Raw genomic sequence first — 16273 nt, forward strand, 5'->3', positions numbered from 1 at the left:
AGATTTCACATATCCTTGTCTCTGTCCCAAATCAAAACTTCACTTAAGTGTTAATTGGCATAAGAAAGAGGGAAATTACTGATGACACAGTGGTTAGCTTATAAAGTCTGGGCTCCTGTGTGAATTTCCCAGTGTTGATGATTGTTTGCTTATCTTGTGGTTTTGCTGAGGCTTGGGTGTGAGTAGAATCGACTACTTAGCTGGAGAGCTGGACTGGGTACCACGCTTAAGTCTTACAGTTCTCTGCTAGTCATCATTATTCATTTTGGAGTTGTCTTCTTCACCTGGGAGGGTGTCATCTTTTTAGCATGGAACCTTCTCAGCAGTTATACAGTTAAATTTGCTTTGACTATCAGAACCTGATTGTCAAAGAGCCTTTTAGGAATTTTCCAGTCTGGGAATGAGCAGAGTCTAGCACTCCCAGCCCCACCATAGTGTCATCTCAGACAAAGCCTGGGGAGAAACCTCAGGCATCTACCACTTAGAGGTAGCTGCAGGGGTTTGTAGGGGGGGATTGGGCCACAGCCTCCTGGAGAACCTCCCAGGGAGGTATGTACATTCTGATGGCCCTGGCAGCTGGCCTCTGGCTTCTAGGGTTCCACAACTCACCCTGCCTAATGAAACTACAAGGAGAGGGAGGTCCTTTGGGGGAAGACACAGCTTAGCAGCTGTGTAGCCTCAGCATCTAGCACAGTGCTGGCATACCATAGGCACTCCTCACATATTTCATTGAGAGGAATAAACAAGTGTTAATCCCAACTCTAGTTGATTACTTGTACCTCCTTGGATGAGTCACTTTGTAAGGTAGGAATGGCACTGACATCCATGTCAAGAGATGAAGTGATACAAGTATACCCTAACGTTCTATACAAATGGAAGCTATGAAAAATGAGAAAGTTGCCTGTACTGCTACTTAACTGAGCCCAGAATTTTAATTGTTAGTGGCTAAAATGAAGTACCAGTTTTTTTGTTTTTGTTTTTGTTTGTTTGTTTGTTTTATCACCAATACACTTTTCTTTGAAAAATTAAGCAATCTAAAAGGTAAGGGTTTTTTTCCATTTTTTTCCTTAGGAGATCCAATAAGATGAAATGAATTTTATTTTGAATTCAGCAGACATGCATTGAGTGCCTGCTACTTGCCCAGCCCTGTTCTCGGTTCTGGAGATACAGCAGTGTTTGAGGCAGGCAAGGCCCCTACTGCATGTGGAGCTTTGTTCTGGTCAGATAAACAAGAGAGTGTCAGATGTGATATACATTGTGAAGGACATAAAATGGGTAATGAGAGGCAAGAGTGGCTGGGGGTAAGGGTTGCGATTTTAAATAGATGTGCAGCATTTGAGCTGAGACTTGAATAAAGAAAAGGGCCAGCCCTGTGCCAAGCATTCCTGGCAGAGGGTCTGGCAAGAGCAAAGGCTTTGAGGCAGGGAGAAGCTTGGCATGTTCAGAGGAAAGTGGTAGGAAGAGGTAGGTGGAGCTCAGTTGTATAAATCACTCTGGGCTTGGATAAAGAGTTGGGGTTTTATTCTAAAGATGATGGAAGGTTTTAAGCTGAGAAATTACATGTGATTTACATTTTAAGTGGATCACTTATTGGCATGGTAGAGAATAGGCTTTGTTGTGCTTTGACACCGGTTAGAGGCTACTGACATAGTCCTAGGAGAGATGATGGTAGCTTAGAGTAGTGTGGTAGCAGTGGGGGTGTAGAACGGTGATTGGTTCTGGGACCAAAGTAGGACAGATGGGATTCATAGGTGGCTTGGATGGTGGGGTGAGGGGGATTAGTAACACAGAGAGGAAACTTGGGATTTGAACAATCTGGGCAGAAGATGATGGTGGCGTGTATTTGCTAAGATGGGGAAGAACATGTTTGGAAAACGGGAAATAAAGAGCTCAATTTTGAAATAATCAGGGAGGCAGCTGAAGGGGCTAGTGGTTGGGATTACAGATGAAACACAATTAGCCATGAGCTGGTAACTGTTCAGTCTGGATAATGGGTACATGGGGTGAGGGAGTTCATTATATTCATTTATTTTACTGCTTTGTGTATGTTTGAAATTTTCCCTAATAAAAGTAATGAAGACAATTTGGAAGAAAGCTCAGTATTAGATGTGTTAAATTTGAAATTCTTATTTGATGTGCAAACGGAAATTCAAATAGGCAGTTGGATATATGAGTGTACAGTTCACTGCTGGAAATAAAAATGTTAAGCCATATAGAGAGTAGGAGAAGGGGTGCATCAACATGTAAAGATCAAGTGGAAGAGGAAAGGCCAGCAAAGGAAATGGAGAATGGGTGGCCATCAAGGCAAGAGGGAAGTCAGCATGGAAGCCAGGAGAAAAAGGGTTTCAAAGAGGGAGAGTGGTCAACTGACCTGAAATCTTATAAGAGGTTGTCTTTGGATTTAGTAAAATGGATAGCGGGTGACCAGAAGGACTGATTTTATTACCTTGCTTGAAGTGAAAGCCTGATTGTAGTGTGGTGGAGAGAGAATGGAATATAAGAAACTGGAGCCAGGACCATATATAATAACTCTTGAAAATTTTTGATGTGAATGGAAGCGGAGAAATGGGGCGATGGCTGGATTAAAGGAAAGTGGGGCGATGGCTGGATTAAAGGAAAGGCTTTTTTTTTTTTTTGTTTTGTGTGTGTGTGTGTTTTGAAATGCAGCAAAGCACAGAGGTCAAATGCCTGAATTCAAATCTCTTTTGCTACCTACTAGCCTGGGATCTGTTTTCTCATATGTAAAAATGAAGGTATATAATAATATCTGCCTTCTAGGATTGCTGTGAAGAACGAATGAATTAATATGCATAAAGTGCCTGGTTCGTGTAAGTGTTATATAGGTATTAGCTGCTGATGTTGATGTTATTTGAAGTATGTGTTCTGATAGGGTGGAGGACAAGGGGATGATGTGGCAGAGAGAATATTTGCTATAGTAAAGGCTTGAGAAGGCAGGGAGGATACCTATCCTAGATAGATGGGTTGGCCATTGGTAGGAGCAAGGTGAGGAGTTCATTCATCTCACCAGAACATGGTGTTGATGAGAATAAGTCACTTAAAAAGTAAACTGTGTGATTGAGAGAGAATTTTGTGGTCTTTCCTTGTCAGTAAATTGCTTCAGAATATCAGTTTCTTTCAAGCAAATTCCTACTCAACAGATTGGTATTCTGCCACAATTTAAATTTAAGTACGTCTTTTGGCCTTGGTGTCCTTATGTATTGAATGACATACTGCTCTTGATGATGACTAAAGTTTCCTTCAACTCTGAAAATGTCTGTACCCTATTGTTCTAGTTTGCTATTGCTGCCAGAATGCAAAACACCAGAAATGGATTGGCTTTTATAAAAGGGGGTTTATTTGGCTACACGGTTACAGTCTTAAGGCTATAAAGTGTCTAAGGTAACACATCAACAATCAGGTACCTTCTCTGGAGGATAGCCAGTGGCGTCTGGAAAACCTCCGTTAGCTGGGAAGGCACATGGCTTGTGTTTGCTCCAGACTTCTGGTTTCAAAATGGCTTTCTCCCAGGATGTTCCTCTCTAGGCTTCAGCTTTTCTCCAAAATGTTACTCTTAGTTGCTCTTGGGGCATTTGTCCTCTCAGCTTCTCCGGAGCAAAAGTCTGCTTTCAAAGGCCATCTCCAAAATGTCTCTGCAAACTGTAGTTCCTCTCTCAGCTCCTGTGCATTCTTCAGTGTCCCTCTTGGCTGTAGCAAGCCTGCTCCTGTGTCTGAACTTATATGGTGCTATAGTAAACTAATCAAGGCCCATACTGCTGAATGGGCAGGGCCACATCTCAACAACTGGGTGGGTCGTATCTCCATGGAAACACTCGAAGAATCACAATCTAATCAACACTGATACGTCTGTCCACACAAGATTACATCAAAAATAATGGCGTTTTGGGGGACATAATACATTCAAACCAGCACACCTATCTACATTTTTGTTTCAGGTACCTCTAATCCTAGTTTTGTCTAAACTTTTAAATCAGAAAATGAATCAATGGGAGTGGGCATAGAAGCCAGCCAGATTTCCCAAAGAAAGACCTATTTCCTGTATGGAGACTTTTGCATCAGCAATGTCAAAATATCCCTACATAAAACCAGTGTTTCAATCAGTTTGATGGAATTTCCTTTTAGATGCTGACTCTGTCAAAGCATTAAAAATGGGTACTACTAAAAGTTGGCAAATATATTGTTATTTTGTTGAACAGTAGAAGGGTCTAAATGTTATTTTATGGAAAGCTTCATTTCCTGCCATGTGTTTTAACTTAGTTGAGGTTTCAGTTACAAAATCTTTTGATCCATTAAGTTTGAGAGCAAGAACAAATGTTAAAACATATAGTTTCTCCCTTCATGTTTACTTATTCAATAAAAGTAAAGAAAGAATGGCATATAACAAGGGCCATGATAACAGATCCTAATTGTTTGAAACTAGCTTTGGATTAAAATAAAGATATGGACTTCAAAAAGATGAGATTAATATTTTTAATCTACATTGCTAGAAAATTTTATACTGTAGAGTTTTTGCATTAATTAAGCAGTATTAAGTAGTAAAAGTGCAGCAGGTGTTTCAAAATTATGAATTTCGCAAGGTACTTTGTGTTCCAAGTTGTAGCAGTTTTGCCCGGATTATTAGAACTAATAGCAATAGATATCTTACTGTTTGTATTAATTCCAATAGACATTAAGCAGGCTGGAAATAGTTGATAGTCCATAGACTGTCTAAATGAAAATATGGCTGTCTTAAAAGAAATTGTAAGTTCTTCCCCTTCTTCATTGAATTTTACATTTGGACATTTGCATTTCACGTAGTCTCACATTTAATTGTGAAATATTCTCACATGTTGGAGCTGAAATTCTGTTCCTCCGGCAGTGATTATGAATGTTGATTTCCTGCCACCAGGTAACTCTTCTGGATGTGTTTAAGGCATATAACTGTCTAGTTTTATTAATGAATTTGACAGATGCCAGTTAAACTGTTATGGATGAAATAATCGAGCTCTTAGCTGTGTTTTTTCAGATTACGATACTGAAAGAAAATAGTGAATGCCTATAAAATCAGCGTTTCTTTTTGTAAACATAAAAAAATGAAAGTAATAACGTAATGGGGAGTCCTCTGGTGATTCTCAGTATTTAGATATTTAAAATAGAATGTGTGGCAAACAAAGGAAGATAACTGTTCTATACTGAAAAAATCTCTGCCTTTCCTGACCTCTCCCACATTTTTGAACATGAATCTAGATTATTTGCAGTGTTTTGTGTTTTTTCCCCCTCTCTTTTTGAACAACAAAAAGTTCCTGAACTTCTACTTACCTTTGTTTGGGAAACTAATTTTAAGTGACTTTTTTTAAAAAAAATTCAATTTTATTGAGATATATTCACAAACCAAACAACACATACCATACAGTCATCCATGGTGTACAATCAGTTGTTCACAGTACCGTTATATAGTTGTGCATTCATCACCACAATCAATTTTTGAATTTCATTACCACACACAAAAAAGAATAAGAATAAAAGCAAAAGTAAGAAAGAATACCCCAAACATCCCATACTCCTATCTCTCTCTATTGCTCATTTATTAAGTGACTTTTAAATTAGAGTTTTCATTTATTTTGCAAATATTTACCAAGTCTTACTGTGTGTTAGACCCTGTGCTTGATCTCAAAAGGCTTATGGTCTATTTGGTGGATAAGACATGTTCATGAGTATTTATAATTCATAATAATGTATGATAGGTATAAGCAAGTGTTCCAGTTTGCCAATGTTGCTGTTAAGCAAAATACCAGAAATGGATTGGCTTTTATAAAAGGGGGTTTATTTGGTTACACAGTTACAATCTTAAGGCCATAAAGTGTCCAAGGTAACACATTAACAATTGGGTACCTTCACTGGAGGATGGCCAATGGCGTCCAGAAAACCTCTTTTAGCTGGGAAGGCATGTGGCTGGCATCTGCTCTGGAGTTCTGGTTTCAAAATGGCTTTCTCCCAGGACATTCCTCTCTAGGCCGCAGCTCCTCTTCAAAATGTCACTCTCAGTTGCTCTTGGGGCATTTGTCCTCTCTTAGCTTCTCCAGAGCAAGAGTCTGCTTTCAATGGCCGTCTTCAAGCTGTCTCTCATCTGTAGCTCCTGTGCTTTCTTCAGTGTCCCTCTTGGCTGTAGCAAGCTAGCTCCTTCTGTCTGAGCTTCTGTAGCACTTTGGTAAACTAATCAAGGCCCACGCTGAATGGGTGGGGCCACACCTCCATGGAAATTATCCAGTCAGAGTTATCACCTACGTTTGGGTGGGTCGCATCTCCATGGAAACGCTAAATCAAAGAATTGCAGCCTAATCAACACTAAATACATCTGCCCCCACAAGACTGCATCAAAGAATGTCATTTGGGGGACACAGTACATTCAAATCAGCACAGCAAGGTAGAAACATTTTATTGGTAGAGTTGAGAAGAAGGAGAGAAGAGGTAGACATCAGGAAGGAGGTAGTATTTGAACAAGGCCTGGAAGGGTGAGTAGGAGATTGATAGAGCTGAGAGAGCACAGTGCATGCAGAATGACCTAGGAAGTTTTGTGAGGTGGCAGCTGTCAGGCGCCTTCAAGGACCAGCAGGTTGTGCAGTTTGGCTGGAAAACTGAAAACTGAAAACTGAACACCCAGGGATCTAATAGGAGCTCAAGCTGGTATGAATTACAGCTGAGTAATTTTAGCTGAGTAGTGGAAAGCCCATGAAGGTTTTGAACTGGGGAATAACTCAGTGAGGTTGGGACATTAGGAATATTCATCTATTAACTGCTTTGAGAGCAATGAGAAGGAAGCTAAGGCAGCAGTCCAAGTAAAAGAAAGAAGTAGTCAGCTTGGGACAGTGACAGGTAGGCAAGGGAAGAAAAAGACACAAGCTGAATCACAGAACTTGGCTGTGTTAGGGACCAAATGCTTGGAAGGAGTCAAAGATTTGCATGTGTATCAACTGAAAATGGATTTGATGTTATGGAGTCTAAGATGGATCGAGAATTGAAATCCTGGTGATGGGAGAAAGCTGATTTTGTGGGGCTCTGTGTGGGCAGGGGCAGCTTTGTATATCTGCATCCCAAGGGCCAGGCACCATGCTCGAGAAATATTTTCAGTAGGAATGAATGGTTTTAGTTGTACACATAAGTGAGTTTACCATTGGGACAGAACCGTCTGGTGATTAAAGGCTAAGTAGACCTGGGTTTGAACCCTGATGTGGCCATTCCTAACTTGAGGAAGGAACTTTTCAGTTTCCTCAATCTGAAAATGGAGGCTAATAATACTCTCTTGGGATATGATGTGATTATTTATGTCACCTGAATGGATTAATAATGCACATAAAATACTCAACACAGCACCTGATATATACCTGAGGTAAATGTTCTTCAGATTTTGGCAGTTGTTATTCCTGGAAGAGTGTAGATGTGAGCCTGTGATTGGGAGAAAAGTAATGATGAGTGGTCAGCAGCCTTGGGAGTGCTTGAGGCCCTCAGCCTAGAGAGGGGAGAGAGTAGGAGAGCGAGTCAGAGCGAGGCAATTTAGGGAAAGCTACCTTGAAGAAGTGGGAAGAGGAAGTTGGAAATGGTAAAGGAGAAGACTTGTCAGTGTTTCTTTATGTTTACAAAAAGAAATGCTTATTTTATAGACATTCATTATTTTCTTTCAGTATAATAGTCATAAAAACACAGCTAAGAGCTGGATTATTTCACTTATTACAGTTTTAGCTAGCATCTATCAGATTCATTAACAAAACTAGACAGTTGTGTGCTTTAAACACATCCAGAGTTTACTGTCACCCATTCCAGGCAAACGAGGATGATTCAGCATGGAAAGGAAATAAAAAGTATGAAATTCAGAGAGTTTAGAGAGGGTGAAAACTGAAATAGGACCTTGAGTTGGTTCAGGAAGCCACCGACCAACCTTTGAAGGAAAAGCTGCAAGAGGGCTTAAGGAGAGCATCAAGGAAAAAGAGAAGTTTCTGTAGGATCAGGAAAGAGCTAATCATCTTAGTAAAGGAAGGGGTTGAAGGCAAGGTTTCTAAAATACCCTCTAGACAGTATGGTTTTTAATTCTCTACTGGCAAAATAATTGATCAGATGTGCATGTAGTACAAGACTGCCAAACTGCCCAGTTGTGTGTTGTGGTCTGGGTGAATGGTCCCTTGGAACTGTGCAGTGCTCAGTCTGCAAGGGGCTGCATGGGATCCCTGGTGCAGTAGCATGTATAATGATGAATGTAATAATAAATACTAATAAATTAATTATAACTGATAAAATAAAATAGATTATAACGATACTTAATGAGTACTTACTATGTGCCAGCAGTGGTGAAAGTGCTTTGCATATCCTCCCAACAACCCTGTGAGGTATAAGTGTTTTTTTTCTCATATTATGGTTGAGAGAGGTTAAGTAACTTGCCCAGAGTCAAATAGCTGGTAAGTGGTGGAGCTGGGATTAAACATCATACAGTTTCTAATATCATGCTGCTTCCTATAATTTTGTTGGAGGAGCAAATGGCATTAGATATCATGCCTGATGAAATAAGAGGTATCAGAAAGAGGAAAATTGAACATGAAAGAAAGGGCTGATGGGAGCTAATAAAGCAGTGTTTCTGAATAAGATCATGAGTGCGGATAGCGGACCAGTAGATCAAAAGTGCAGATAGAGGATCAGTAATGGAAAACGACCCCACTTGTTGTCATGGAGTGGAGGAAGAGAGGATTGGTGAAATGGAGAGGAGAGACTAGGAGATTTTGCAGGAGCCGGGTGGGGGCGGGGGATGGAATGTGCAAGGAGAAAACTTTAGGAGACATTTGGAAGTGAGAATCCGTCATGAGAATATTCCAGTGGATTTTTAGGAAAGGGCTCCTGCTGATAGTTTTATTTGACAAAGTCTGTTGGTGAGGTTCTGAATGAGTTAGCATTAGAGTGGGAGGTTCATTGACTTTAAAAGATTTTCAAGGCACCTTTTGGTGAACTCTGAAGGTAACACCCTCCAAGGAGAACGACTATGTTTTGGTCAGCTGCTGCTGATGAGCTGCCAGAAGTAGAGTTGAACATAAGAATTGAGACAAGAACCATTTTGTCTTTTTTCCCCCTCTTGTGAAGATGTCCCAGGTTTAGGGAAAGAAGAGAAACCCAAAACTAGAAGACAGAAAGAATGAAAGAAGTAGAGCATTTTGAATTTGTGGGGTGCTGAGGGATGGATGGCACCCAATTGGAAATCACCTGAGTCAGACCTGTTTAAGGCTTTCTAGAAGTAAGAGCTGTCCTTTTGAACACTGCTTCTAAACTTCATATAGGGAAGGACTCTTCATTGTTGTTGTTTTAATGTTATAGACTTATACTTTTATAAAATATGATAAGAATTAATAGAAAAAATTTAAACATAAAAAATATAAACCCAATTTGTTTTCTGTTATTCAACAGACACACATTTACTCTGTGAAATTGCTAAAAAAGTTTCTAAGTGCTTACTTTCAATTTTTGTACTTGGTTCCTCACATGAACTTGTAATGGGCTCTTTTAGTGGACCTCACTTTGAGTAGCACTGATTTATAATTTAGATGCCAGGAAGGGTTGGTTTACAGGGCTCCAAGTTCCTCAAACTCTCCCAGAGTGTCCAGCGTAGTGTGTGACACATGGTAGATACTCATCAAATAAATACTTGTTAAACAATCCCTTTAAGAGACAATTTTTCTCTGCAGAATAAAATTAAGTTAGTATGATAAGTCTTAAGAGTTAGATATCTAAAAATTTGTTCAACTGGTTGTAGGCAGAATTTTAAAGCAAACTGATTTCCCATGTTTTGAAATTTAAAAAAAACCTACAGTTTTGTAGATTTCAAAATACCTTTCATTTACTAGCAAGCCTCAGTTTGTTCCTTGTGTTATGTATGCACTAACCTCAGCAGCAGTTCATGTTTTGGCTTTAGGTTGTGTCAGCAGCTAAGGTGTGTGGAACTGCAGATGAGTCGCCGTCAGTGAAGAGGCTCCGCTTGCTTGTTGCTGATAAAGATTTTTCCTTTAAAGCTGGCCAGTGGTAAGTGGCTTTGCTGTTTTCCAAGTGTGTATGTTCAAGAAGGTGTCATCAGATGGAAGGGATTATTCTTTTATTTTTCTGGAAAGGACTTTTGTGGCTTTTAGTTCCCACTGAGGGATAGGAATTCTAATCCTTTTCAGTTCAAAGTGAGCCTTTTTTGATTTGAAGAATATGATTCCTTTCCTAATCTCAGAGTCCACGTTGACTTTCAGCACCTAGCCCTCTCAGTCATATATGTGAAAATTGCTGCCGTTTTTTTGTTTTTTTTTTTTCGGGTAAGTATAAATTTTTTATTTGTAATTCCACTTTTTTTAAATTTTATTTTGAAATAAATTCAAACTTACAGGAACCATTGCAAAAACAATACAAACCCTATACACAGAACTCCAGCATACCCTGACCCCCCTCCCCTGATACCCCGATCCACCAACTTTAACATCCTGTCACACCACCATTTCTTTCTTTCCCTCCCTGTCTCCCTCCCTCCCTTCCTATCTATCATCCATCATCTATTGCTCTGTCTTCTGAACATATGAGAGCAAGCTGCACACATCCTTGAACAAACAGTATAATTCACGTATACATTTCCCATGAACAAGAACTTTCTTTTATGCAATCCCATTAAGCACAGCTAAGAAGTTCAAGAAATTCAACATTGATACAAAGCTTAGATTCTATTTTTCCTTTTTTTTTTATTCTTATGTCCCAACTGTGTCCCTTTGAGCCTCCTCTCCTCCATCCTCAGATCCTATCCAGGATCATCCTTGGCATTTAATTGTCATTATCTATTTAGAATGTCTTTTTTTTTGCTATTGTGGAAACATATATATGGCCTAAATCTTCCCATTCCAATCCCTCCCTAGCATTCCATTAGTGGGATTAATCACATTTAGAATGTTGCAATGCCATCACCTTCCCACTGTCCATTACTAGAAATTTCCCTTCACCCCAAACAGAAAACGTACAGTCATTTCTTAACTCCCCATGGCTCCTTCCCCCACTTCTTGTAATCTATACTCTACTTTTCATCTCTATGGTCATATTCTCTGATACTTTCTTTGTGTTTACCATGGGGCTTAAATTTAACATCTTAAATCTATATAACAATCTTGTTTTTCTTTGATACCAACTTAACTTCAATAGGACATGTAAACTATGTTCCTATATTCCTCCATTCCCCCACCTTTATGTAGTTCTTGTCAAAAATTATGTATTTTACACTGAGTCCAAAACCACTGATTTATCATTGCAGTTTATGTATTTTAGATCCTGTAGGAAGTAAATAGTGGAGTTACAAATCAAAATACAGTAGTATTGGTATTTATATTTACCGTGTGATCTTTAGTGATACCCTTTATTTCTTCATGTGGTTTCAGTCAATTGTTTAGTGTCCCTTCCTTTCAGCCTGCACAATTCCCTTTAGCATTTCTTATAGGACTGATCTACTGGTGATGAAGTCCCTCAGCTTTTGATTATCTGGGAATGTTTTCATCTCCCCCTCATTTTTAACTTCTAGGTGTTTGTGAATTTTCTAAGTCTCTGATGGTTATTGACTTCTATTTGTATTCTATTGTGGTCAGAGAATGTGCTTTGAATAAATTCAATTTTTTAAAATTTATTGAGGCTTGTTTTATGTCTCAGCATATGGTCTATTCTGGAGAAAGTTCCGTGATCACTAGAGAAGAATGTGTGTCCTGGTGATTTGGGATGTAATGTTCTATATATGTCTGTTAAAATTCTCTCTCTCTCTCTCTCTCTTTCTTTCTCTCTCTCCTTTCTTTGTTTCTCTGTCGGTAGGGCTCCCTTTAGTATCTGAAGTAGGGCATGTCTTTTATTAGCAAAATCTCTCAGCATTTGTTTGTTTGTGAAAAACTTAAGCTCTCCCTCAAATTTGAAGGAGAGTTTTTCTGGATGAAGTATTCTTGGTTGGAAATTTTTCTCTCCCAGAATTTTAAATGTCATGCCACTGCCTTCTCGCCTCCGTGGTGGCCACTGAGTAGTCACAACTTAGTCTTATGTTGTTTCCTTTGTATGTGGTGAATTGCCTTTCTCTTGCTGCTTTCAGAACTTGCTCCTTCTCTTCAGTATTTGACAGTCTGATCAGAATATGTCTTGGAGTGGGTTTATATGGATTTATTCTATTTGGAGTTCGCTGGGCATTTATGGTTTGTGTATTTATATTATGTAGAAGGTTTGGGAAGTTTTCCCCAACAATTTCTTTGAATACTCTTTCTAGACCTTTACCCTTCTCTTCTCCTTCTGGGACACCAATGAGTCTTAAATTTGGACATTTTATTTTATCTGTCATATCCCTGAGATCCATTTTGATTTTTTCCATTTTCTTCACCATTCTTTCTTTTGTTTTTTCATTTTCCATTCTGTGGTCCTCGAGGACGCTGAGTCTTTGTTCACCTTTCTCTAGTCTTGTACTATGAGTATCCATAATCTTTTTAATTTGGTCAACAGTTTCTTTTATTTCCTTAAGATCATCTATTTTTTTTATTTACTCTTGCAATTTCTTCTTTATGCTCTTCTAGGGTCTTCTTCATGTCTGTTATAGCCTGTGCCATGCTCTTCTTCATGTCCCTTATATCCTGTGCCATGCTCTCATTGTTTGTCTTTGTTCTTTGTGATTAATTGCTCCAAGTACTGTGTCTCCTCTGATCTTTTGATTTGGGTGTTAGGGTTTGGGTTCTCCATATCGTCTGGTTTTATCATATACTTTAAAATTTTCTGTTGTTTTTGGCCTCTTGGCATTTGCTTTACTTGATAGGGTTCTTTCAGGATATGAAAAACACCAATCTCTAATTTGTCAGATCTACAGCTTGGTGGCATACACTTTCTCTAACTAACTAGCAGATGGCATCTGCGAGTCACCTATTCCCCTCAAGTTAGTTCTCCCCAACTTTGTCTTTGTGGTGTGTGGGGGTCTGATCCTTGTGGGGTTCAAGTGGTGCACTAAGTTTGGGTATGTTGTTGGTGCTGTCTGCCCTGAATGTGGGGCGTGTGTCTGGATGGTTAGGGAGGCAGGGCAGCTTTAATAATCAAACCTCCCAGGTGTTCCCAGAGATTTAAGGCTGTTGCAAGAGTCTAAACCTTCATTTCAGTCTTGCCACAGATTGTCTCTGCCGCTGACCCACAAGTCCTTGGTATTGGCGTAGGGTCCCTGGGATTTCCGAGAGGGTCCCCCTTCCCAGCTGTGCTCTTCCAGGACCTCTGCTGAGGAAAGCCTGTGCCACATCCCAAGTGCACGTGGCCCTCCAGGGAAGCTTTGGGCCACCAGGCCGTGTAGGGACGATCCCAGCCTGCTGCAAAGACGGCTGAACGGGGCGTGTTAATTTCCCCCTTTTCGCATAGCTCCTCCTTCCCAGCTCTAGGACAATTAGCTGTGGATGCACTAAAGGCCACTGTCCATGGCTGATATTGTGGCATGTGTGCGGTGTTAACGGGAAATACTCCCTGTCAGGGACCCTTGGCACGGCTCTGGGCTGTGGCTCCGGCCCCGGGCAGGAGCATCCCCAGCCTGCCGGGAAGATGGCTGCAAGGGGCGTGTTTTCTTTCTCCTTTTGGCTCCCCTCTGCCCTCTTGGCTCCGAGACACTTAGCAGCAGGTGCGGGAAGGGCTATCTTCCATACCAGATATTGAGGCATTCGCAAGGCCTGCTGCTGCCGCACTTCACTGTGCGATTCTCACTGCCATATCCGCAGCCGTTCCTGGGCTTTTTTTTTTTTTTTTTTTTTGAAAAAAGAGCTAGTCCCTCTCCAAATGCCAACCCATGGTTTCCCCATACCACAGCGCGGCTGCTGGACTTTCAGCCAGCTCACTCGCTTGTTTCAGAACGCAGACTCCCGGTTTCACCAAATGCACGGTCCCTGTGGATTTAGCAGACCTTGTCCGGCTGGTGCATCGCTGGAACTGGTGTTCTGGGTCACTGTCTGGCTTTTATCTAGTATTTTTCGTGGAGGAGTATTTTTTGCCCTGTGTCACCTAGCCACCATCTTAGGTTCTCTGTAATTCCACTTTTTACTTCTTACAGGATCCAGGAGCTTGCTAAAAATGTGCCTTTAGTTTTTTAAATTCAGACAAGCAGCTAGATCTGGTCCACAGAACTGAAAGCTCTAAGAATTATGTTCTGCAGGCATGGTTGCTAATAGAATGCACTGCAGTAATCTAATCTGCTTAAGAGTTATATGTTGCTGAAGATTCATACATTTTTAAAATTAGTCTTCTTTATGTCAACAGAGTAAACAAAGCAGCCTTTTTGAAAGGAAGAATCAATGGTTATGTTACTTCAGAGCAGACAGTCCTCTTGACTAAATTCCGGTGTCATTTGCTAGAATCTCTAAACTTTTTTCTTTTCTCTGCATCACTCATACCTTGTCTGGGTTGAGTTTAAATATTTTGCTTGATGTATTACCAGGATTCCCCAATCAGGCCCAGCCTACACATACACAAATCATAAGTCTGTCCCATTCCATTCTGAGGAATAATCAGTATGCTGATGGGATAACAACCCAGCTGTCCCACTTTTTCTCCAAATGGCCTTACTGAGCTGCAACTCAAGTTGAATTGTAAATAAAGCAACTTGTATTTCCTTAGGAAAGGTGTGTTTGGGTGTGTGTGTCCTTTATTTAAATAAAGCATTCATTTCTAAATGAATTTCTGGCATGTCAATCTTGATAGTATTTCTTAGCAGTCACTTGACTAATTTTGGCAGTCCATCTGGAAATGTGGTTTCTTTAGAAGGAGGATGTGTGATAATAGCAAGTGTGATAATAGCAAGAGTTAGCAGTCTTGTGTTAATAGTTTGCCTTTGAATTTGAAACTTGAAAACAAGATGCTGATTGCAATAATTTGCGTTTGTGAAGCAATTTACTGCAATCTTTGCACATGTTCCTTGATACATATTAAATGGATGTTGAGTATTTTAGGGGGTGGGCAATATATTTACCCTTCAAAAATGGTTTAGCAGTTATTGCATTGAAAAGTAGAAACCTTAATTGTAATGATCTGTTTTTTTACATTTCCCTTCTGTGGAAGTGTTTATCTTCTATGCACAGCATTGTCTCTGTGCCTTTAATTCTGAGTTGTTCCAAGACTCAGACCCCAGTTTCCTGATTAGAAAAAGTCGGTGCATTGATTATAGTATTGCTACCGTAGTGTGCCTGCAAGTGTTATTATTACACACATTCAAACTGCAATTACCTGATAAGAAAAGCGTCATCATTACAATTAAGGTTTCCACTTTTCAACATCCATTTAATAGGTATCAAAAGTGTCATCATTTTCCTAGGGATATTTATAGGTAGATTCCCATTGTGATTCTCAAGGTAAAATTATCCAGGGTTGGTGTTCTTAATCCCCTGACAGTGAATAGATTTGGTCATTTTCCTGATGCCAGGTCTGGTTTTAGTATGAGCCTAACACACCTGCTTCGGAGGGCAGGCTTGAGGTGTTCATCACTGGCTGGTTGGACTTGACCCTTTTCCCTGCCAGGTGTCAGTCAGGGCTCATTCCTGGTACCTTGGCCCCTCTTAAAAAGTTGCTCCACACCCTTGGCTTTTTGTACAGCTCCAGGAGTTGTGAATTTTTTGATAGTTGGCTTGCTGTTGGGCTTATCCTTGGAGTGAGAGATTGAGCCAGAAGCCTGTATCTCTGAATTCTTGACGACTGGCTTCCTCTATCACCTGCCATGTTCTGATGTTGAAGCTCCAGGTCCAACTCCAAGTAAGTCAGTCAATTGCTGTCTGATTAGCTGGAGCTTTGACTACAGATCCCCATGTAGAGACCTTGATGTAGACCAGAGACAGGCCTCAGGAGCGTCTTTTCTGCTGCACTGTGTGCTCACTGGGCCCTAGCAGAGGGGATTGGTTTCCTGTACTGAAAAATCAGTTGCAGGAACCCAAGCAACCAAATTGAGAGAGAGAGGCCAGAGGAGGAAATGCCCTCAAAAATATTTCTCACATGAGCAGGGCTAAACCTCGTGGGCCCCTCTCCCCTTGAATCTCCCAGTTAGCCCCCTGGCTCTTTGATGTGTTTTGCTCTTGACCATATCAGAATTCTTCCTCCCTGGGGGTTGGAGGGTACTGACAGCAGTCCTCGTACAGTGTGACTGTACTGCATTTCCAGATTCAGTGTTCAGCTGAGGCTGTGTGTGGGTGTCCCAGAAGGAGGCTGTGAGGCCTAGTCCTCTGGGGTTAGAATGCTTTTCTGCCTAGTAGGT

The 16273-nt window shown here is 40.5% G+C and overlaps 1 protein-coding gene across 7 annotated transcripts in view; it reads left to right on the forward strand.

Moving 5' to 3' along the window:
- OXNAD1 (oxidoreductase NAD binding domain containing 1) overlaps window positions 1-16273 on the forward strand; it is an 89394-nt gene that overhangs the window by 26258 nt on the left and 46863 nt on the right. For all 7 annotated transcript variants that reach the window (XM_037845530.1, XM_037845522.1, XM_037845512.1 and 4 more), the window contains one exon: window positions 9944-10050. In XM_037845530.1, the coding sequence (XP_037701458.1) occupies window positions 9944-10050 (107 nt within the window). The remainder of the gene's footprint in view (window positions 1-9943; window positions 10051-16273) is intronic.

This window comes from Choloepus didactylus, chromosome 1 (assembly GCF_015220235.1).
Source record: "Choloepus didactylus isolate mChoDid1 chromosome 1, mChoDid1.pri, whole genome shotgun sequence".
Lineage (NCBI taxonomy): Eukaryota > Metazoa > Chordata > Mammalia > Pilosa > Megalonychidae > Choloepus > Choloepus didactylus.